The sequence below is a fragment of the Sprattus sprattus genome (assembly GCF_963457725.1).
Source record: "Sprattus sprattus genome assembly, chromosome: 2".
In the NCBI taxonomy this organism is placed as follows: Eukaryota; Metazoa; Chordata; class Actinopteri; order Clupeiformes; family Clupeidae; genus Sprattus; species Sprattus sprattus.
The window spans coordinates 38251676-38274212 of NC_137921.1; the positions used below are offsets into that span (position 1 = coordinate 38251676).

The 22537-nt window shown below is 43.6% G+C and overlaps 3 protein-coding genes across 3 annotated transcripts; all 3 read right to left on the minus strand.

The window, feature by feature from the left end:
• Nucleotides 1-872: 872 nt before the first annotated feature.
• Nucleotides 873-3957, minus strand: LOC308360197 (uncharacterized protein; the record flags this gene model as incomplete). The annotated part of the gene is made up of 5 exons (XM_080831985.1): nucleotides 873-1927; nucleotides 2173-2359; nucleotides 3341-3415; nucleotides 3510-3547; nucleotides 3891-3957. 5 exons carry the CDS (start codon nucleotides 3955-3957, stop codon nucleotides 1524-1526), a joined length of 771 nt encoding a protein of 256 aa, XP_080688111.1. The 3' UTR covers nucleotides 873-1523.
• Nucleotides 3958-4306: 349 nt separating this feature from the next.
• On the minus strand, nucleotides 4307-6910 carry caiap (CARD- and ANK-containing Inflammasome Adaptor Protein; the record flags this gene model as incomplete). The annotated part of the gene is made up of 2 exons (XM_080860051.1): nucleotides 4307-5161; nucleotides 5501-6910. 2 exons carry the CDS (start codon nucleotides 6908-6910, stop codon nucleotides 4307-4309), a joined length of 2265 nt encoding a protein of 754 aa, XP_080716177.1.
• Nucleotides 6911-9194: 2284 nt separating this feature from the next.
• Nucleotides 9195-11239, minus strand: jun (Jun proto-oncogene, AP-1 transcription factor subunit). The gene has a single exon (XM_080833686.1). The coding sequence runs from the start codon at nucleotides 10899-10901 to the stop codon at nucleotides 9930-9932; it is 972 nt and encodes a 323-aa protein (XP_080689812.1). The 5' UTR covers nucleotides 10902-11239; the 3' UTR covers nucleotides 9195-9929.
• Between the last annotated feature and the right edge of the window lie 11298 nt (nucleotides 11240-22537).

Consider the following 22537-nt stretch of genomic DNA (forward strand, 5'->3'; position numbering starts at 1 on the left):
GCTCCTGGTGCAAACCTTGGTGGGTTCCCGCCTCGACTACTGCAACGCCCTCCTAACGGGCCTGCCGGCATGCGTGGTAAAACCACTACAGATGATCCAGAACGCAGCGGCGCGCCTGGTGTTCAACCAACCAAAGAGGGCACATGTCACCCCGCTACTCACTGAGCTCCACTGGCTGCCAGTAGCTGCTCGCATCAAATTCAAGTCACTTATGCTTGCCTACAAAGTGCTTACTGGGTCTGCTCCCACCTACCTAAATGCTCTTGTAAGGGCAAATGTCACACCCAGGACGCTGCGCTCATCCAGTGAGCGTCGTCTGGCACTGCCCCCAGTGCAAGCAAGGCAATCCAGACTATTCTCAGTTGTAGTTCCACGTTGGTGGAACGACCTGCCTAGCACTACCAGAGCAGGAGCGTCCCTTCCTACCTTTAAGAAACTCTTGAAGACCCAACTCTTCAAAGAGCACCTCTCTTCCTAAACTGGCACCTTGGCTCAACCTGCACTTAAGCAGCAACAGGCCCGCACTTCTTTTTTTATTCTTTCTATGTCGTTTTATAAGCAATATTTATGGTTACACCAGGTTTTTTTAATGCTCTTAGCTTGATTGTTCTCCCTTGTACGTCGCTTTGGACAAAAGCGTCTGCTAAATGACTAAATGTAAATGTAAACAATTTATTTTTTCTAAAAATATTTCTTCACCCACCTAGGTACATTCAGGTATAAATGCCACACAAATTTACTTTTTTTTGTCGAAACAGACAATTTATTGAAAAAAAATTACAGGTAAACTCCTTTTGCAGTTACCCTATGTGTGTGAGCCACCATAGGTTTCATTTCTCCTCTAGCACCTTAGGAAGTCCTGACCACTGCTTTCACTGACTGGGGTCCTGCTTTGATGCTTCGCTTACATCACCATCACCATCACCACCCCACCCCCATCCTCTCCACCATCACCGGCACCTCTGCTGCAGCAGTGCTTGTGCTCTGTCAGCTGAAAGGGCAGACCATTTCCCCGAACTCAGTCCCCTCTGCAGAGGTGGAACAGTGGGGTTTTGGAGGTTGGGACTGCGGTTGTGCGTTACATTTCACAGGCTTCTTTTTCTCTCTGAATGTAACAAGTTACGTTTGAGAGGAGCAAAGTTTTTCATCTCCATCTGAATCAGCAGTTCCTTTGCTAGAGGTCTGCTGTGGTGACAGAGACTGTTTGATTCATACACCGTGTTATGTCATTGCGAAAGCCCCATTTTGATTCAGACCACAAAAATGCAGTTGTTCCATTGAGACCATTATTTGTGCACGCAAACAATTTCATCTCAATGCTGTTGGCATCAGTACTGCATTTTTTACTTCCTCGCCAATATGAAATTTAAAACTGGAGCGAAAACAACCACCAATTAATAATTCAGGAAGAACATGACATACCAATGCATAAAAATTAACACCTAAGGCTGCTCCATTTGAGCACTGAATTCTAGACCACACTGACTTAAAGTTCCTCTTGACATTAAAGGCGTAACGGACAGCTACAACTCTTCATCTGAGGATGAGTAGCAGCCAAGTCCCAACACATTAGACGTGCTGTGTGGGCCAGACTCAGAGCTGAGGGTCTTCTCCGTCTCCTCCTTTGAGCCGCTCTGAGCTGCTCTAGCCAGAGCCTGGAGGGAGCTGTGGAGGTTAGGCAGGCCGGAAAATAGCACCTCAGACAGCCTCTCAGTTTGCTGAGGGCCTACTAGTGGGCCCCGGTACCCGGCCACGGCCACTGACAGTCTCGTCCGGTCGAAAGCCAGAGGCTGGTCCTGGTTGGGTAGGTCCACAGTGACGCTGGGCTCAGATGGTTGCTTGACTCCTGCACTGCAACTCTGGTCCTCCTGTGCAATGGCCGCCTGATTGGTTGAGACTGCAAGGTCCGGAGTGCACAATCTTTTTTCTGTGAAAGAGACATTTTGCCAAATGTCAGTAATGACCAAAATTACTTTTAATCTTAATCTGTTTTTGTGCTAAATAAACACGGCTGAGAAGAAATTTGTGATAGTTTCATAAGACGCACCAGTAAACACTTCTAGTGGGTTAAATTTGAATGTGCATGTGATGATCAAAGATTATGAAGAATATTTCCACACGATAAAAGGTTAGACTGTTAAAAAACACAAACATAAACCAAATGGGATGTACCATCATGAGTATCAGCAAAGTCCTGTCTGCGTTTGGTGTAGGCTCTGGGTTTCCAGGGATGTTGCTTATCGGAGGGGTTGAGGGCACGGAGTTTGTTGAGGAAGCGTTTGTACTCCCTCTCTAGCGCCTCAATGTGGAGCTTGAACTCTGCAATCTTTCTCTCCGGATAGTGGGACAGCTGGGATTGCTGCACCAAGAGGAGTTAATTGTGTGATCAGGAAGAGATGAATTTCAATAGTAGCTCTTAAGACAGCTCAAAATTAACACAACTCTCCCATGATAAAGTAACCCAGATGAAAATCATGGATTTTACCGTTACAATTGTGGTTACCTTTTATCTACTGTCAAAGGAAACCAGTGGTGTGGCATTAATCAAAATCTGAATAATTTTGAATGGCTAAGTATATTTACACACACAGGAAATGAACTTGGTGTGGTTGGTTAGTACATAGGACATAAAACAAAACTAACAAAATAGCAAACTTAAGAATAAAAGATAAATGTTTTACAAGATAGAAAAATACATAATTTGGGTACATGCAGGGGTAAAATGCAGTGAATTGGAATTAGCAAAGTGCAGTATATACATAGTTTAAGCTGCAGTGCAATTGTGTAAATGTGTATAAGTGTAATGTGTGTGTGGGGCAGAGTCAGTAGGATGCAGGGGGCTTGTTTTTGAGCCCCACTGCCTTGGGGACAAAAACTGTTCAGGTGGTGCAAGGTTTTGGTCTTGATAGCCCGGAACCTTCTGCCGGAGTCTAGGAGGAAATTCTCAAAATGTTGTCATGTGGGGTAATGTGAAATAACAGGGAAAAAAGTAGTAGCCTATGTATGCATCTTTGGGTAAACCTCATCCTCTTTTGGGGCAAGTGACGCGTCAAGGACAGTAAAATTACACCTCATTGAGGATGGTGACGCACTGTTTGGCATGAAACAAAAACGGAGCAAAAGACTCACTGTGCTACAGTTCATGCTAAATAGAGCGATGGGGGAAATGCCTCTATAAGGAAAACGTCTCTTTCAAAGCGCAAGACATCTATGGTTGCTACATATGGCTGAGGAAGTGTACTAGTTTCCTTTTCAAACATTTCACCGTTAGATGGCACACGTGGTCTTTTGCCGTAAGCAAAAACTACCCATAACCCGACTGCTGTCAATTTTTTTTTACCTGTAAATAGTATTCTATTTCATCCTTGATGCTTGGCATCCACTTTTTCACAGCAGCAGCAGAGTTGAGTGTTGACTGCAATGCAATCAAGAGTGAATAAAGCTACACACGTTTAGTCAGGTTGGTATTACAATGATTCCGTTTCATCTCGAACACGTAGTTTACTCACAAGTTTTGGTCTAGTTTGAACATCTTTGATACGGCCCTCTGGTACATGAAAAGCATGACAAGAATGAACAATTGCAAGTAATCACCAGGACCTGGTCACTGAAGCTAGTTAAGTTCGAACACAAAGAAAGCTTGAAAAAATGCTACGGCTGATATGATATTATGTAATCGCTACAGTGTCCTAGCCTAATGTATATTTATATTAAACCCCAATGCAGTGTTTCATATGAAATGGCAAAGGACCGTAGGAAACAGCATCATCAACATTAATTTGCTAGCTCCCTGGGTAACTAAAGTTGGTTATCATGTTTTTAGTTCCCTCTGTAATACACTTTAACAACTCATGTTTGGTTGAATTTTAAGGATCTACTTTATATCTTGCCTTCTTTCTCCTTTTGAATCCACAACCGATTCAGCCTCCCGTACTGTTTCTCTTCATTCCTAGCCATTCTGGTCCATCATTTTGAAAAGATCAACAACCGATCACCTGACTTGTTTGGCAGTCACATGACAGAAGATCCTCAGCTATAAAATGTGCGTACAAGTAAAGTCCCTATCGCGTCTCTGGTAGTTGTCGCCATCTGGCGACTAATATTAGTAAACACAGTGCTTATTTGTGTCTTATCTTTCAATTCATTTATTATTTTGATGATCATCGTCCTACATTAAAATACTAAGATAAGACTGAGAAAACATTCCTCTTTTTTTTTTTTTTTTTTACATTTCACTGCAGTTAACGTTAAAGAGCAAAGTTCACATACATACACAATTTCAACTTTCTGATGCATAGATATCTCTTCATTTCATCAAAAACATCTTCTTCTTCAGCAGAGTAGCAATGTGTGTGTGATTCAATGTATCCCCAGCATCAGCCACTTGTAAGGGAGTTTTCTTCACATTATTGATGGCCTGTAAGTTCGCCTTCTCCTTGTGTGCCCAGTTTACGAGCCTCTGCACAATGCCCTGGTGCCCTGCACGGCAGGCACAGTGAAGTGGCGTGTCCTTGTTGCTGTCTGTAGCGTTGATCTTGGCACCAGTACTGAGAAGCAGCTCCACTAGTGCCTCGTGGCCCTGCTCGGATGCAGCGTGTAGAGGAGTCCTTCTCCAGGTGTTCCTGCTGTCCACACTTTTGTTTTTCCCAGAAGATAGAAGGGCTGTCGCTGCCTCTATGTGTCCGTTGGCTGCAGCGTAATGAAGAGAGGTGCAGCCATCCATGTCTTTAGCCTCCACTTTGGCTTTACCCTGCAGCAGCAGACAAGACACAGCCTCAGCCTTTCCCTCCATAGCTGCCATGTGCAGCGGGGTCTTCTTCTCCTTCTCCGTAGCACTGACGTCTGCTCCGGCTGGGAGAAGCAGCTTGATCACAGAGGCCTCTCCCTGGGCAGCTGCCCAGTGCAAAGCACCCCTCCCCTCCTTGTCCCGCACGCTGAGGTCAGCCTTGGCCCTCACCAGCTGGGTCACCACCTCTGAGTGGCCTCTCTGGCTAGCGAGATGGAGTGCAGTGTGTCCATCTTGAGTGATAGCGTTCACCTGAGCCCCAGCACGCAGCAGCAGGCCAACCAGTGCAGACTGGTTATGCATGGCAGCCATGTGCAAGGGAGTCTGGTCTCTAGGTCCAGTAATGTTTGGTTCAATCCCCATCTCTAGGAGCACCTGTTAGTAGATATAATAGTTCTAAATGAATGTGATAGTCAGTAGAATTACCATAAACAATTAAGATAATGCTGTCTGTTCACTATGCATATTACACATTGCTTTACACACAAGATTAATAATACGAGATTATTAATATCATAAGGCGCATTATGCTTTCATTTTTGTTGTTGTTCAAATTCCTTCTTTTAAATATATTTGTGTAAGATGCTTTACACAAAAGCGTCTGCCATATACTTTAAATTTAACTTGCACTTTAACTTAAGAAATAACTTTAAAAGTCCATAAGTACATTCCAACAGCATTCCACAAAGTTTATTTATCAAATGTGATGGTCACCTGTGTTATGGTCGCATTACCAGACTGAACAGCCAGGTGTAAGGCAGTTGTTGAGTTAGACAGTCTTCCCTCCAGGTTTGCTTTTTTGCCCACCAAGGCCTTGAAAGCCTCCACGTTTCCCAGCTCAGCAGCTAGAAGCAGAGGAGTGTAGCCTTGGTTGTTCTGTGTGTTGACATCAGCCCCACTGTCTATAAGAGCTGTGATAATCTCACCCAGATTCCTCTCCACAGCTCTGAACAGTGCAGAATGAATGGATTCTGCTGTCATTTGCTCTGGAGCATTCTGAAGCAGGAGTCTCAGCATGGACTTACTGTTTAGGTCAAATGCATTGGCCATAGCATCAGAGTCCACCTGGGCACCTGCCTGCAGAAGCACTGTGACTGTTCGCTCATTCCCACGGCTGACGGCATAACACAGTGGCGTTTTCCTGCAGCTGTCTTTAAAATCCACCTCTGCCCCTGCCCTCAGTAGCACTTCAGCCACCTCAGAGTCATCCTGCACTGCTGCCATGTGGAGAAATGTGGTTTGCTTATTTAGATACCTGCACTCCTCCTTCACTAGAGCCTGCACAGTCTCCTGGTAGCCATTTTGTGCTGCTAGGTGAAGAGGACTCTTTGAAACATTGTCACAAATGTAGATATTGGCCCCTGCCATTACAAGCGACATTGCAGTGGCGGTGTGGCCCTTCCCTGCTGCTCTGTGAAGGGCGGTGCAGCCCTGATGGTCCCTTGCGTCCAATTTGGCCCCACTCTGCAGGAGGAGTTCTATGATTGACAGCTGACCATGCTCAGCAGCAACATGTAGGAGGCTGTCAGAGCCCTGCTTGATGGAGTTCACATCTTTGCCAACTAAAAACTCCTCCAGAAGGATGAGATCTCCATTGGCAATAGCTGTAAAGATGTGACTGGGTTGTTGCTCAGGTTCTAAAGGCTCCCATTCTTTCATCTCAGCATTTTTTGCCTTGTGCTTTTTGCTGACTTTTGAAGGTGTTTTAAGGGAGTTTTTTGTAGGCGTTGAGTTTTGTGTGTTTGCCGCTGGCCTTTGATGGTCTCTCTCCAGTAAATATCCAATCAGTTGTCTGCGGGCATCACGGATGTCTTCATTCACGCTCCCAGCATAGGCTCTCATGTTCTGATACAGGTCAGGCTCAGCCCTTTTCAAACAGGGGTAAAAGAAGATCCTACACGCCCGCTCGCCACGGGAGATGATAATGTCCAGCAGTTTGGAGTTCCTCTCCTTCTGTGTTTTGATGCTGGACACGAAGAGCCTTTGGTCGTGTGAGATGATGCCATGATCAACAAGAAGGTCTAGTAATTCCTCAGTGTTCAAAATACCTCCCACCAGCTCTTCTTTCTTTGTCTTGATGACTTCAACAGCATATGGGTTGACTGTGGTTTTGGTTGAGGACATGACTGTTGAATGAGCGGAATGGCGTGTAAAATCCTCACAATTTTCTGTGATGCATGTTAATCCACCTGCCCCCTGTAAGCTTTCTACCTCAGCAAGCTAAACAGTAGCTGTTTCATATGGTGTTCACCTTTGCCTCTGTTCTGTGCCAGGTACTAGATCCCCACAGCAACCAGGTAAATAGACGAGATAGGCTTGTGGCCTGTTAAATGTAGTCTAAATGAGTATGCTGACTGTACTATTTTTTTCAGTACATCCAAAAAATACCCCCTTCGTGTTCATGCAAGGGCTGATAGATTATCTTGTTATAGGGGTTGTGTAGGTTTACCTAAAGCACTTTAGCTCTACCCAAGAGTAAAATGTGGTGGCCTATGGTCTCTAAGGACTGTTACTATGATGTGGTGTTGTGTTTGTGTTTGAGCTCCTGGTCCACCCCACACCCCAGACTGTAAACATAATTCAGGTTGGACGACACTTCAAGAATGGACCACAAAGCACCAATCTGGCAGGCAGCTATGTAGGTATCTAAATGTCAGAACCTACACTTAGCTTTTGCACTTTAATTCAAGAGTGAATAGTTTATATTAGCACAAAACAATTCAAATGTATATAATAATGATAACAAGAAAAAAAACAATATAGGTTTTAAATTACATGTTCTTTAGAACTGCACATATAGGTAGAAATGCCATTTATCAGTGACATCACTGCCTCAACATTGAAATATTACGATCATTATTTTGTTTCAGGACTTAACTGTGATATACATGAACTACTGGTTCCTTACATGATGCGACCACACACACCTTACAATGGTTTGGGCAACCAGTAATCAACAAATATCCAGTTAATCTGAGAGATTATCAATTGCTAATTTAGTACATGTCTTATATCCTATCACAAAATCATACAAGCTGTAATTTCTAAGACTGAGAGAGTACATTGATCAAAACGTAATGTTATGTTTTGCTTACTGAAAATGGTAAGACACCTTCATGTTCCTTATGGCTGTGTTTTTTCAATCTCAATTGAATGTATGGGATAGGAGGACTTGATCAGTTCTGCTGCGTTCCAAACGCTTCTGCCGCATCTTTTAGTTTAACCTATAGTTTATTAGTTTGTGTTAATTAATAAAGATACTGTCACTTAGTATACATACTAAAACATGTCACACTAGAACGTGTAACCAGGAAGTTTGAGCAGAAATTAATTCGTTTATCTGTGTGTGTTGCTTTATTAAAGGCAACAGAACAATCCCGAAGAATGCCGCCAGGAATGCATGAAGCGCGACAAAGTGTAGGCACACACACGTATGGAGATTGGACGAGGAGTTCCATTTCCCGTAAAACACGCCCACTAGCTGCTGATGTGACGTGGATCATCCGACCGCTCTCTTGCCTTATATGGTTAGCTAAGTACCCACCTTCCGGTATGATGTCATTTTATCCCAAGTTTGGGGATTGAAATCAAAGCAGATTTACGCTGTGATCAATATTAATGTAAATCCTTGACCTGAATACAAAATGTGTTTCTAGACTGTGAAAAGGCACAAAAAAAAAATGGTTCAGATTTTATGCATAGCCTACAGGTGAGTGTTGTCACTGTGATGCCAAAGTGGGATTTCTGTCAGGGCAATTCACTGATGAAATCTGAACAACAAATCTTGTAATTCCATCATGTCGAACAATGTTTGGATTAGGCCAAACCTGTTTGTGTTGAGAAGTGTTATTTACAAAGATTATTTACAGAGCCAAATTCTTCACTTTGTAACGTCACCGTTTGACAAGCGACATTTCTCTCTTAGTGGAATCTCAACACTAAATCTGATGTATTGCATATGTGCTTGATGTGTTTGCTTTAGTTCCGATTTTAGCCTTTTCTAAGATCAATTTTCAATTGAAATTGAAACTACAGACAGAGCAATACCATAACGCCAATAAAAGTAGTAGGCTAGTGAAACAATTGGCTTTTGCGGTGGATTTCTCAGAAATTAACCTTTTTGCCATTTGTGCTTTTGAGTATTGTGTCTTCTAAGGAATTCAACATCATTATTATCGAAATGATATAGGCTGCTCACTTAATTCCTATTATTTCTAATGTCACGTTTTGGGCACCCAACCTAAAAGCCGACCAATTGGAATTTACCTGGTGCTACAAAGGCTCTTGATACATGTGCAGACATGTTTTCTGCGTAGCCATATCGCGCGCGTGCGCGAACACACACACACACACACACACACACATTGAGAGAGAGATAGAGAATCAAATACAGGCTGTTTTGTATGGTTTGACATACTTTATTACAGTTCTTAAATAATGATTAGTTTCTGAGGTGGTCAGAAAACGAACATAAAAAAAATTATACTGCATTTTATTACAAATGGTAAACTTAAGTACTCCCAGTTGATCTTATGTACAAATAACAATGAGTGAAACCCCATTAAACGACTTTAGAGAAAGAGAAATAACTTTTGAAGCTCCTCCAACCTAAAGAAAAACAATTCAATAAAATTTGAGAATTAAAAAGTACATTGTAACTTAGAAGTCAGTCAGCTTTTATCAAAATAATTCAGACTGTTGACACGCCTTCCCATTGGCGCGACAGCAGGCAGCTAAGTCTATTGCAGTGCTTGCTTCTCTTTTTTCATGTCTAATACTGGGACTGCTCCTTACAGCTTAGGTCCATGCACAACTTTGTCAACGTGAACAAGGTTAAGTCTAATTTTCAAAGTCTTTATCAAAAACATAAAGAAAACGAAACAGCGATAAACAGGACGGATCGCTGATGCTGTTTGTTGCCGTTTCTTTTGGCCCACCAGCGGACTCAGCTTGCTAAGTTCAGCCACAAGTCCAAGCGAACTCCTATGCGCGCCAGAGGGAGCGCAAGGCACTCGGCCAGTTCGTCCCTGCATTGGCCACCTGTAGAGAACATCTCTACGGCTCACAGAAACAGCTTTTACTTTGTCCTTAAGAGTCCGATTTTAATAAGATCGAGTCTCTCACATTGGCGAACTAGTTGTTTTCAAAACGTTTGCAGCTGTTGCGTCAACATGAGCTGACATCCACTGTTGACGTGGTTCATGACTTTCTGCTTCAGTTGCGCTACTTGTTCGCGGAGCATGTTGGCAGTGGAGGAAAGATCAGAGTTTTGGGACTTCAGATTCTTCACTTTATCCTCCAGCCGGGAGATCCTTTCCAGTTTCCTTTTCCGGCACTTGGAGGCGGCGACCCTGTTCCTCATGCGCTTCCTCTCAGCCTTTATCCGCTCCTGGTTCTCCATGTCAATGGGAGAGAGAGGGGGCGTATCACCCGGCATCTCCGGCACTGTTTGGGGTTCTTCCTTCAGGGCCTGTAGCCGTAGGTGCTGAACGGGGAGCTCTGTGTTGATCGTATGCTGTGGATGGGTTGAGGTGTAAGTCATGGCGTTGGCTGTGCTGTAACTTGGTACCGCTGAGGGTGCGCTGCTGATTGCAGGATTGAACGTATTGAGGTCCGCGTACACAGGTGGGTCAGCGCGCATGATTGAACTGAAAACAGTACTACCCGCCATTGAAGAAACAGGTGCCATACCATTGTTGATACTCGTCTGTGGGGCCGAGGTGACGCTTGGTACGTTGGGCATGTGTTGGTGATGCAGCTCCGCCAGTGCCCGGACAAACCCCTCTGCAAAGCCTTCCTGTTCGTCAGTGACATTCTTCGGGCACAGGAACTGAGTTGGAGTCGGAGTTGTGGTGATCAGACCATTGCTCGACTGGATGATGAGTCTCTCCAGCTCCGGCGAAGCCAACTTCAGCAGTCCGACATCTGGCGAGGTCAGTATGTCGCTGGCTTTAGCGCGCAGGTGAGGTTTGAGGTTAACGGCAGGGCCACTGAGATTGAGCGTCATGTTTTGTTTCAGTGCTTTGGGGTTATATCCATAACTGGCGTTGTCGTGCTGAGTGAAAGCACCGTTCACAGAGTCATCGTAGAAAGTAGTTTCCATCTTGACAGACATAGAAAAGAAACCAAAACTTTCTGTTAGTTGTCTTTCACTTAGACTGAGAGCGATATCAAGTCCGTCTTCTGTTTCCCAACTGAATGAGCGTAGAGTCCCTATAATCAGAACTTTTCTGTGTATCCTGTGCTCGCAGGCACGGTGATTTTCAAACTTTCGAAGTCTTCCTTGTCCCGCGAACTGCTGTAACAAAGTTGTTGTCGCGGTTTGAAAGTGCTTCGTTGAAAACAATCTGAAGCAGCTTTACCTCCCAAGTAGGCTACTGCTATTCGTTGTTAGACAGAAGTCCAAAAGTTTTCATACACTTGAGCAACGTCCTAGCTCTAGGCGCTGCTCTCTTGTGAGTTCTGTATACTCTGAGCTCTTGCAGCGTGGAGGCAAACCTTATCTGCTACCGCTACCACACTAAAAATAGCAATGATGTCATGCCTGATCTCTCCTATTGGCTAGAGGCAAAATGATGGGCGTTCCAAATGCTTCTGATAAGGCGCGTTGCCTAGACGACCACCCAGAAGATTCTTCTTTCGCAGTGGCTGATGGGATGAGGTAATGCTGTAAGGCGAAGAACGGTGCATTGTGGGATTACGTATTGTTTTTGAATATCTGGTTACCCGCTTAGCTGTTCAGACTCTAGCGGGATAGCCTTTATTTCATTGTAAAAGTTGTATATTCGGGTGTTATATTATATTGCGTACTGTTTTAATAGTTATTAATATGCCACGCTATTTTGTGTGTGCTCTAACAGAAGACACAGTCGGCAAATCCAATGTTTAATTTAACTCGAGTAGCCTTCCGAACGCGCATTATGCCTACTTGGTTCACAAATAAGTAGATGAACTCATACGAAGACAACGTTTTAGAACCGTTCTCACGTTTTACAACTGTAAATGTTGTTTTCATTACACTACGTCAAACAGTTTTGTAGAACATGTCCGGACAACCTCTACATGTAGCCAAAGATAAGTGCATTGCCCCAACAAGGGGGCGTATGAAGTTACAGCGTGCAACGCGCAGGGCTCTGTGTCATGCTAGACTGTTAGAGACCATCATAAAACTATCCTGCCATTTAAGCTCTGTTCAAATTAGGTCATTATCAATTAATAACTACCTGTTTAAGTTATACCTCATAAGCTAGAAGTTGTTGGACAACATGACAATTTAGTCTTTTGTGCTCCATATACAAAGTAAAAGAATGGCAACTCTGTAGTCTACATTCGTTTTTGGTGACGGTCGTCAGTCCCTTAGGAATTACACATTGTTGCGATATCCCTTGTTAGAAGGTTGGGCGCATGTAAACATACACACTTGAACTCATGTGTAGCCTTTCATAGACGAAACACAACTTTAAAAAAATACATAGGTGTTTAAGACGTTTTGTGGGTTCTCCAACTACTTGCACGAAAGTGTGCAAAGTACATACCGGTAGCGTATGATTTTTTTATATTTATTTCTGCTTATCTTATTTCTCTGTTACATTAAGGTAGATAAATGTATTCACAGTAGGTCTAAATGAGAAGGAGGCATTTACCTATCTACAGCCCTTGCCCTGTTATGCCTTTATTGCAACTTATTGCTCATAATGTTTGAAAGCCCAATCTATGAAAGTGTTTTTTGGATAATGAGATAGAAGATAAACAAAGGCAATAAGATATTCCAGTTTAACTTGAAGAAAAGAAACAATAAGCCTCTGATTCCATGCAGCTGTAGGTTGTTTTGCTGATCAGCAGATTTCAGTCAATCTGAGACTTAAGCTAGCTTTACACGACAACGATCTGAACACAAACCGCAAAAGTGGCGTTGCGTTCCCACTTTTTATTTCGCGTTTAGACGAGCGACTTTGGGTGGAAATCTGCATGCACACGGGGACGCAAAAATGTGTGAAACTTGATGTAGTATGCATGCCAGGTGGCTAGGTGGTACTGTGAAGCACTGTCATACAACAACACCAAGAGCGCGCGCATGCGTTGAAACGTCCTTCTACTTCTCTCCTTAGCGCGAAATCGAAATTCGGAAAACCAAAGCATGGCAGCAATCCGACATGTTAATTTCCTGTATGTGTGGCCATTAAAATAATGTTGAATCTGACGTTTGTTGGTGTTTGGATGTACTGCACATGGGTATGACGTCAACGCGTAGGCAAGGATAGCCAGCGTGAGCAGCTCAGAGCACACTTTTGCGTTTTCAACCCTTTAGACGGGAACGTGACGGTGGAGCGTTTTTAAGATTTCCACTCTGGAGGGTGGGTTCATTTCTTTGCGTTTTCAAGCCCCAAAAACGCTGTCGCCGTCTAAACGAAAGGCACATCTGATAAAATATTTTGTCGTTTTCACCCGGGAGCGTTGTCGTGTAAAGCCACCCTCAGATTAGGGTCACAGCCTATCGTTTCCTTTTGGGACCCTCTAAATCATTCAGCGCACACTTTAGTTACTAGATCAACTGTGTTTGTTTGCCACCAGTACAGGAGTGAATATGAACACACAAGAGAAGAATTCTCTGCACAGCCGTGTGTGCCACCCTGATTGCTTTTCTTAAAACACAACTTTAGCGGTGGCCCTCACTATAACTTGGTTTTACACTAATGGAAAAACTAGCTATGTATATGTTTGTGTATACCTTAACCTTTAATGAGGACCCATTCCCAATCTGTCACCGCAGGCCACTGTCCAATAGACTTTCCCCTCTGTCTGTCTGCCGTTATTGCAGAGGACTAGCTGGCTTAAGGCTAGTCTCTGTGGTGGTCCTACAGTCTGTGGTGGGTCTCATGGAAATATTGGCTGTCCTTTTTACATGGCATCTCAGTCTCAACTGCTATGATCTTACTTTATATGCTGAAACTTTCTTAATCCACATAAACACATAAGCCAGACTTATTATTTAGGCCATATGTTATGTTTAACGATATCCGATCCTCCGCCAAGATTTCGGTGTGTTTCGTTTAAAGCATGCTAAAGTGAACCATGGAAAGAGGAAGAGCAGACAGTGCCCCAGTTCACCAATCGATTTTGTACCACTCACTTTGATCCATGTTTCTCTCCCTTACTTTTATGATGATTTTAATACAGTCTGGCTTAACCTTCATAGACATCCCATTGTATTCCTTGGGCCACCGTAAGTAAGGGTAATTACTGTCCCGCAGTTCATTGATCTTTGGCCTTTGGTCAGAAATCTCTGGGGCCTTAATGGCAAGGAGGGTCATAGGTCACTGAGTAATCCAGTCATATCTTAGCCTACCGTCTGGGCCATCTTTACTGCTGTCTCGAGTCTTCCCAGAGTAAATCAGTCTTGTGGCGCTGTGTAGACACAAAATTGTCCCTGAGTGGTATGACACTGAAGTAGGGGGAAAAAAACTCTCTTGTCTGTTTTCATAAAGGGCGACAAATGGTTGGCTTTTAAATGAATGTCCTTTGATTTGTGTTCAGTTGTAGTCTACGTCTGCTGTGCATCCATCAGTTTTATTACTCTGTTAATGTAGCCTGTGGTAATGTTGGGTCGTTACATGTTTTTTTTTTAATTCCCCAGCTTCTTAGGTATTATTGGAGCAGCAGGTTGTTTGTCAAAAGTATTTCTGGACACATCGTTAACTCTGTCAAGCCAGTGTTTTTCAATTTTATAGCCTACCATATCAAGTCATTTCAAGGGATGAGATGGTCGGGTATTTATTCAATTCAGGCTCCAGAAATTCCATCTATTTATTCTACACGGGCTCCCTCTCCAACTCTTTTGCATGTACACACTTTGTTCTTCGTCATTTCTCATTTGCCATGCGCTCCTTCTTTCAGTTTTGTAACTCCCCTCTGGAGCGGATGCATGGCTATTCAGAGACATGTTTGTTGGTGATGGTGTGTTTAAACTCTCTGAAAAATTAAAAAGTCAACAATCATTTATTTATGACTGAGTCTTTTGTTGAATGAAAACCCATTAAATTCGCATAAGAGGGGAAGTAAAGAGATGTTTCATTCATGTTCCTTAGGAAAGAAAAGTGAAGAGGATGTTATTTAACACAGCCATATTGAAATGTATATTTATATGAATGAAATTAAATGAAATTGCTGCTGGATTGTTAGGTGAAACTTTGGTGAAACAAGGACCAGTCATGAAGTTGGATTGATGTGAAGTGGCATATGACATTTCCAATGTCCAAGGCAATCTATGTGTCTCTCGGTGTGGAGATTTCTGCGTTTGTGACTTTTGTGTGAGAAAGAGGTGTTAAAAGTCAAATTTATAGCTGCAGGGTTAGACATGTGGTGGTCAGTGGTTGGAAACTGTACCCCTTTTATGCTGATATTGCAGAGTTTGGAATTTATTGAACTTCTTCATCAGAGACTAGGAAAACAGTTGAGCACCACCCAGCCAGTGGCCGCAGTTCATATGTGCCCACCACATAGTTGGCACTCCATAGATCCTGAGAACTCAACCCATCTGCCACTTTGAAAGTATATGTTTAGCATCATTACGCTACTCACCAGAGGCAATGATGGGAATGATCATTTGTTTTTCAACCAGATGTTCTGTCAGCCTTATTTTATTTTTGATCACCCTCACTCTTAAAGGCGAATGAATCCGAGACCTATTCAGGCACTTACAGATCTGCACAAGGTGTCATGTTTGGCCTACATGGTAAGATTTGCAATTTGACATATTCTTATAGGTAATTGCTCACGAGAGCAATATATAAGAAATGTGAACTGTCTTAGCTGTAATTTAATCAGTAACATTTTGCATGGAAAGGTTTGGGGGTTGGCCCCTATTCTGTTATTTCCTTTGAAAAACATGGGTATTTTGCCACTTATAAACCTCAGCCTCTTGTGTTTTCCCTAAATGCTGTTTAAAAAAAAATAATAATTCCAAGGGTCTCTCACCAGTGTAGTTAAACTTAAGTGGCAACAGAAATGGCAACATGAATAGGGGTAATTGTTGTAGGTGAAGCATACTCACATGTCAAAGATGGAGTGGGACACCTTTTGTTTCTTTTCATTTTTCTTTCCATAATCCCTCCCTTGTTTCCCTATATTGTGGTTTCAGCATTGATTCCTGTTTGGAGTAACTTGTTTCCTTTCAAGAGGTAATGACTTACATAATCCGTACCGCTCTGAATGCCCTCATCATATCTAGGTAATTTTCATGCTCTCTCTCGCTTTCTGTCTCTCGTGGACACATTGTTAATGTCGTTACTACCACTGCAGGCAGGAAATCCTTTTGCCTTGAAAACAACTCTTTTTGTGGGCCTCCATTGTGTTGGTGTGTTCTTTCCAGAAAAGTCTGCACTACACGTGAGAAGGCCGAACTTCCTGCTCTCACTGGCTAAAGGCACTGTGACCTTAGAGACAATGAGTGTACACTCACACACACATGCACACACACACAAACACACACTATTTCTAAACCCTAATACCCAAACCACTGTCTTAAATAGTCCTCTATTCATTTAAACTTAACTGACCCTCCAAACCCCTAGCCCTTGATCTTCCTGTCGGCCAGTTGTGGAGCGATATCCATGAGAAGTTCGGGAAAGACTGGGCCTTTTATGACGCATTGCACAGTTTCTTTTCCTTGGCTGGGTGTCAAAGTGATTACCAATTACACAAAGGCCTTCCCCTCCAAGAACCAGTGTTGTTTCAGCTGTGGAGGAGGGAAAAAAGCGATCCTTCAATAAGTTTGTTTTCTGCTCCAGCTGCATCCCTGTAGGAGTTGTTTTTTTTCCTCTGGAACCTCTGCCCTGGCTTCATAATCATACGCATAAAAACATTATGAGCATACCGGGAGACGAACTGCGGCAGAATGTGACCCCTATCTTATTTGAATATACAAATGTTCCGATCACTACCGATAACGGCCGGGCCTCCTGCTTGCACAAAGGACTCACTGTGACCCCCAGTTTCAACCTCGGAGCAGAGGTAATAAGACATCTCTGCACAGTACAGGCTGGCTCTCCGTGTATTAGGCAAAAGCTGTTCATGCAGACAGCTTTGACTAATAATTGCTGAGTGGAGGAGAACACACATCATTTCGTCAGTCGGTGTCTGAAAGTACACCCCTTGCCTAGGGTAAAACTAACAGAGCAAACACAGCAATAACACAACAGTCACTTTGTTGCTTGTAAATGTTGTTCATATTACTTAGGATGACTGATTTGTCTAGATGAGGAACAAAAGCAGGAAGTATAGGAGACTACTGCCTGTCCTGTCAGACATGAAGCTACACGCAGACTTAAAGAGTGATAAAAGGTATACGTAGCACAGTGCCAGTTTAGGTCAAGTTGCAAATGTGAAAAGTGTGTAAATTGAAGATGCTTTGTCTTTTTCGCTCCATCTTCCAATCCTTTTTTTATCCCAAAATGTCTCCATTACCACTATGATACTACTGATCATAATAAATTCTTATGTTTTGATTGGTGACATCTACATTTCTTTCAAAGCTAGTTAGCTGTCCATATTATAGTCACTGCTCATGTTTCCCCACATATATGATGTAAGAGTTAATTGCCAAGTGATTATTAAGTAAGGTGTTAGTTAAATATTTCACCCAAATCAACATCTTATGACCTATAAAACATACAGGAGCCACTGCTAAGATGGGAAGGAATGTTGCAGAAGAGCGAGAGAGAAAGAGAGAGAGACAGTCTGAGGAGGAGGAGGGGAAGGGAAATAAGCCGGAGGTGCAGGAAGGTTGACACGGACAGGTGTCTGTCATCAAGTTATTTTTTACATGTCATCTGTCAGTCTGTCAGGAAGTCTCTGAGGGATGGGCTAGGAGCTATTCCACACCTCACTCCCCCTGTCCTCCCCTCTGCCATCTACCATCCTGAAGAGAAGTAGATGCCCTTTATATTTATTAGCTTGTTGTATTCAAGGACCTGGCTGCTGGTATGTGTGTGTGTGCATGTGTGTGTGTGTGTGTGTGTGTGTCTGTGCGTGTGCGTGTGCGTGTGTCTGTGCATGTGCATTTGCCTGTCCCTGGGCGTGTGCATGCGTGTGTGCATGTTTGTATGTGTCTGTATGTTTGTGTGTTTATGCATAATGTAGTACTTAATTGATCAGTACATGTAATTAAACCTAATTTGCTGTCTCTGTGGCTTTTTGATGGAATCTCTCGAGAATATCTCCCACAGCCAGGGGAACAACAGAGCACAGACTCGTTCAGCCTCCCAGGATTGGAATGTAATTAAAGCCACTGGTTAGAGTCTGTCTACCTATGTGCTAAACAAGCCCCACGCTTGGCTATTCACAGGGTGACGGATGTCAGAACCTCCGGATGACCCATAAATATTTAGTTTTACCTGCTTAACTGCTTTTATTTGTCTTTATATGGAAGTATCTTTATGTTTCCATTTAAAAAAAAACTAAACAAAAGATTCTCATTTTTTTTTAGTCTAGACCGGAGTCAACCATTGAAACTCACTGGAACATGCAAATGTCTTCCACAGCCTGCCCAATCTGCCTTTGGTTGTTGTTCTCAGACAGCAGGGCGAGTCCTGTAGCGACAGCGGTGCCGGTTCGTGTCCGGGACCACAAGTGTACCCTGTCATTGCTGCTTGGCTCTGACAGGTGCCATGTTAGTGGCACTGAAACACACCTTTGTGGCAGTGATCCTGAACTGATTTGCCTGACCCCCAGCACCCTGACTGCCTTGCTCCCTCCCCCACCCACACAAATAAAAGCGGGGACAGCGGGGGCCACTGTGTCACCCCAGCACTGTCACTCAGCTTTAGAGGATACACGCCCAAACCTTGGCTGGCAGACTCAGGCCCCATGAGGCCTGCGCCTTTTTCCGCTGAAGTGCCCCTCTCTCTCTCTCTCTCTCTCTCTCTCTCTCTCTCTCTCTCTCTCCATTTTTTTTCATTTTTTATATCAAAATTGACATTTTGAAGTTTCAGATTGGGGCTGGGGTAAAAAGAGATCATGGAAGTTTTGCTCTCTGTCCTGAGTTTGAAACGTCTGGCCATCTAGACAAAGAATGATGTAAGAATGAGTGGTTTTAAGATTGCTGCTTTCTTTGTGAAGATGTGTTTTTTATTATTCTTGCCAAAATAATCATTGTCTGGAGTACCCTTGCGGGAGTTTTTTTCATCTTGATTCAAGGTCAAAAATAAATGGCTGAACTATTAACAGGTTATCGTCAAGCCATTTTAGTTTTTGTTATTTAGTTGATACAGTCATGAGCGCCAGGGTTTCAAATGGCTCCATTTTGGCAGGTTTATTCATTTTACGGCCACTGGCTGCGATATTACATTATCGATATTGTCTGCTGGCCTGACGTTTCATCCATCTTCTACTGGCCTTCACCTTTGTGGAGAAATAGGTGTTTGGTCTTCCCTTTTTGGTTGATGATATGTTTGATTTTTTCTTTTTTTTTCACAAGAGAAGGAACCTTAATTAACATTCCAATAAAATCAACTCCGCCTCCCAGAAATTCATGTATGAGACCCTACCCTTTCAGGCTATATTAGCCCTGTCAGTTAATTGCCACTAAACTGCCTTGATTAATCACACCCAAGATTTACTCACTAGAATTTCTATTGCACATTGATTGTCTTTCTCTCTCTTTTGACCCTCTCAGTGTGCTGTAAGTCACGATGAAACATGAGGTATGACATCACAGCAGACTGCCAAAGGTTTTTGTAGGTGTGTGTGGGGGGGGGGGAGAATGATGATCTCCTAGACAAAACTGTCAACAGCTCAGGAGGAGCAGCCCACTTAAGTCATGTCAACTGTGCAGTTGAGACTTGGCACTTTGTGGCTGCTTTGGAGAAGGCCACTGAAGTCTAATATTGACTTCTGAGGCCCGTGGCCTGGTTTGCGTGTACAAACTGGGTTACAGTATTGCTGTGTGTGCACCTCTGTCTGTGCCCTTTACAGGCAATTGAGTCCCCTGAACTAAACTGGTCCTCCATCATTTAAGTGAAATGACCCACACCTTCATGCTGACAGCTGACTGGACCAGCACAGGTTCACACTTGTCTCAGGTGCCCACTCCCCTAAAACACACACTTAAACACACACCTCCACACGCACGCACGCACGCACGCACGCACGCACGCACACACACACGCACACACACACACACACACACACACACACACACACACACACACACACACACACACACACACACACACACACACACACACACACACACACACACACACACACACACACACACACACACACACACACACACACACACACACACACACACACACACACACACACACACACACACACACACACACACACACACACACACACACACACACACACTCACACACACTCACAGACACACACAAAGACAGCTGAGCAGGCTGTCTCTCCACTAGACCTACACTGTGGCCTTTGTAAGTATAGAGGCCGTTGGTGACTAGAGAGTCTTTGAGCATGAACAACCCACTCTCACCCATCTCAGCGTCTTATTTCCCAGTCACAGGTAAACTAACTCCCTCTCCCCCACTCCCCCGCTCCCCCTTCTTTCCCTCTCCCTATCCTTCTCTCTCTCTCTCTCTCTCTCTCTGTCTCTCTCCCTGGCCAGAGCCTGAAAGGGCCCCTTGACATGTAATCCCTGGGGTGTGCCCCTCAGGCTGGAAACCCTAATGGAGACTCAGACGGCTGTTTGCGCCCCGCGCTGACATGTGACAGACGTCTCAGGGACTGTTGCCCCCGTATCCATGATGCTTGTTTGAGTTTTCTCTTTTTTGAAAATTTCATCCAGCCCCGCGTCAGCTCGCGTAACAAGGGTCTGAGTGTACCAGTCCCACCTGAGGAGAGTGTGTGTGTTGGGGGAGGATGATCGATTGCTATTAGACTAGCTGAGCTGGCCACTGAGCTCTATGGAGTGGGGCTGTTTGCACAGGTGCCCAACAATGTGGCCCCCAATGCAAAACCTGTTCCAGGCCATTTAGAGCTGTGTGGTGATGGCAGCCACCTCACCTCACCACCCTCATTCTCTCGGTAACACACACACACACACACACACACACACACACACACACACGCCTACACACGCCTACATTCATACATGTGTATGTGTGTGTGTCTGTGTGAGTATACTTAGTTTTTTCTTGCCAGGCCTGTGTCCTGAAATTTGAAACATCAGATGTTACAGCGCATATTTCAATCTATGTTACAAACGCAAATATAATGTAGCCTATATGCAGCCTTAGTCCTCTAATTTGGATGTAGGATGGGCAACTAAATTCAACATAAATAAATAATGTCCAAATTCTACCCGTCTCGTCTGCATAAGTGTCAGCTACAACTGCAACTTCGCAGCATGATCATACTTGAGACCACTTTATTCTTATTCATGCAATCAGAAACTGTCAAATTGTCCTGCTTAGCAACCATAGATGTACAGTGAAACTATAGAACTAAAGACTACAGTTTAACTAAACTAATAAACATAAAACAGAACAATAAACTGAAATAAAACTATAAACAAAAATATAGACACATATTTCTCGCATAACCTATGCTGCAAGTTATAGCCTACAACCACACATGATTAGTATCAAAGCAATGGCACTACGAGATGGGATAAAACCTAAAAATTGTTTATTTGTCAACATCAACCAAATGTGGTTTGGGCAAACACAGCTGCCCCAGTAAAGTGAATGAGACTATTTACCCTGCTTAAGGTCGCTGGCATTTACCATCACACTACAAACAAACCTAGAGAGTGGCTGATGTTTCCAAAAGAGTATGCCCTCCTTGTAGAAATATCCCAATTCGATTAGACAATCACCATGTTGTGTCTGACAATCACAATTAGACTTTCTATTCATTGCCTCTACTGGGGATGTGGTCAAGGCTTTTGAGGTCAGAGGTTAGGCTGATGCTTCATGGAGAATGTTTATTGAGCATTTCAACTTACAACCTACCCACATCATTATAAGCTTCAATCTTAAGGGGAAAAAAATCAATTTATCACTGCAAATTGTGCGATTAATTGGGTTGTTGATTGACAGCACTAATATATATTTATGTTTCTCACATTAGCACAAACATAGTTATAGAGCCAATTCTTTCTGTCCCTTGTTGTAAGAGAGAGGGAGAGGGAGAGACAGAAAGCGAGTGCACAAAGGTGACATAGTTCGGGGATGGCTGTGTTCTCTGTGTTAGCATTTAGTGGTTGTAGTACGCTGACTTTTTAAAGGTTGTGAAACAAACAGAATGAGTACAAATGTGAATTACACACTAGAACATATTGAATTTTCAACCACTCAGAGAGTCTGAGGCAGCTTGTTCAGTGGTGGGGGGATTACAGTGAGCAATAACTGATGGGAAGAGTGCGACCCCTCGCCATGTCTCTGATGAACATAAAGAACACTGACAGGCTTTATAGGGAGCTGCATGGGACAGGCACTGTAAGCTGTCTGACAGCCAGTCATTATTGGACAGACAGACAGACAGAGAGACAGACACGGACACAAACACAGACAGACAGACACACAGACAGACGGGCACACAGACGGACAGACAGACAGACAGACAGACAGACAGACAGACAGACAGACAGACAGACAGACAGACAGACAGACAGACAGACAGACAGACAGACAGACAGACAGACAAACAGACACACTTGTGGGCTCTGTATTTGACTGTCAGACTCAGCATGGGTCAGTGGGTGTGTGTGTGTGTGTG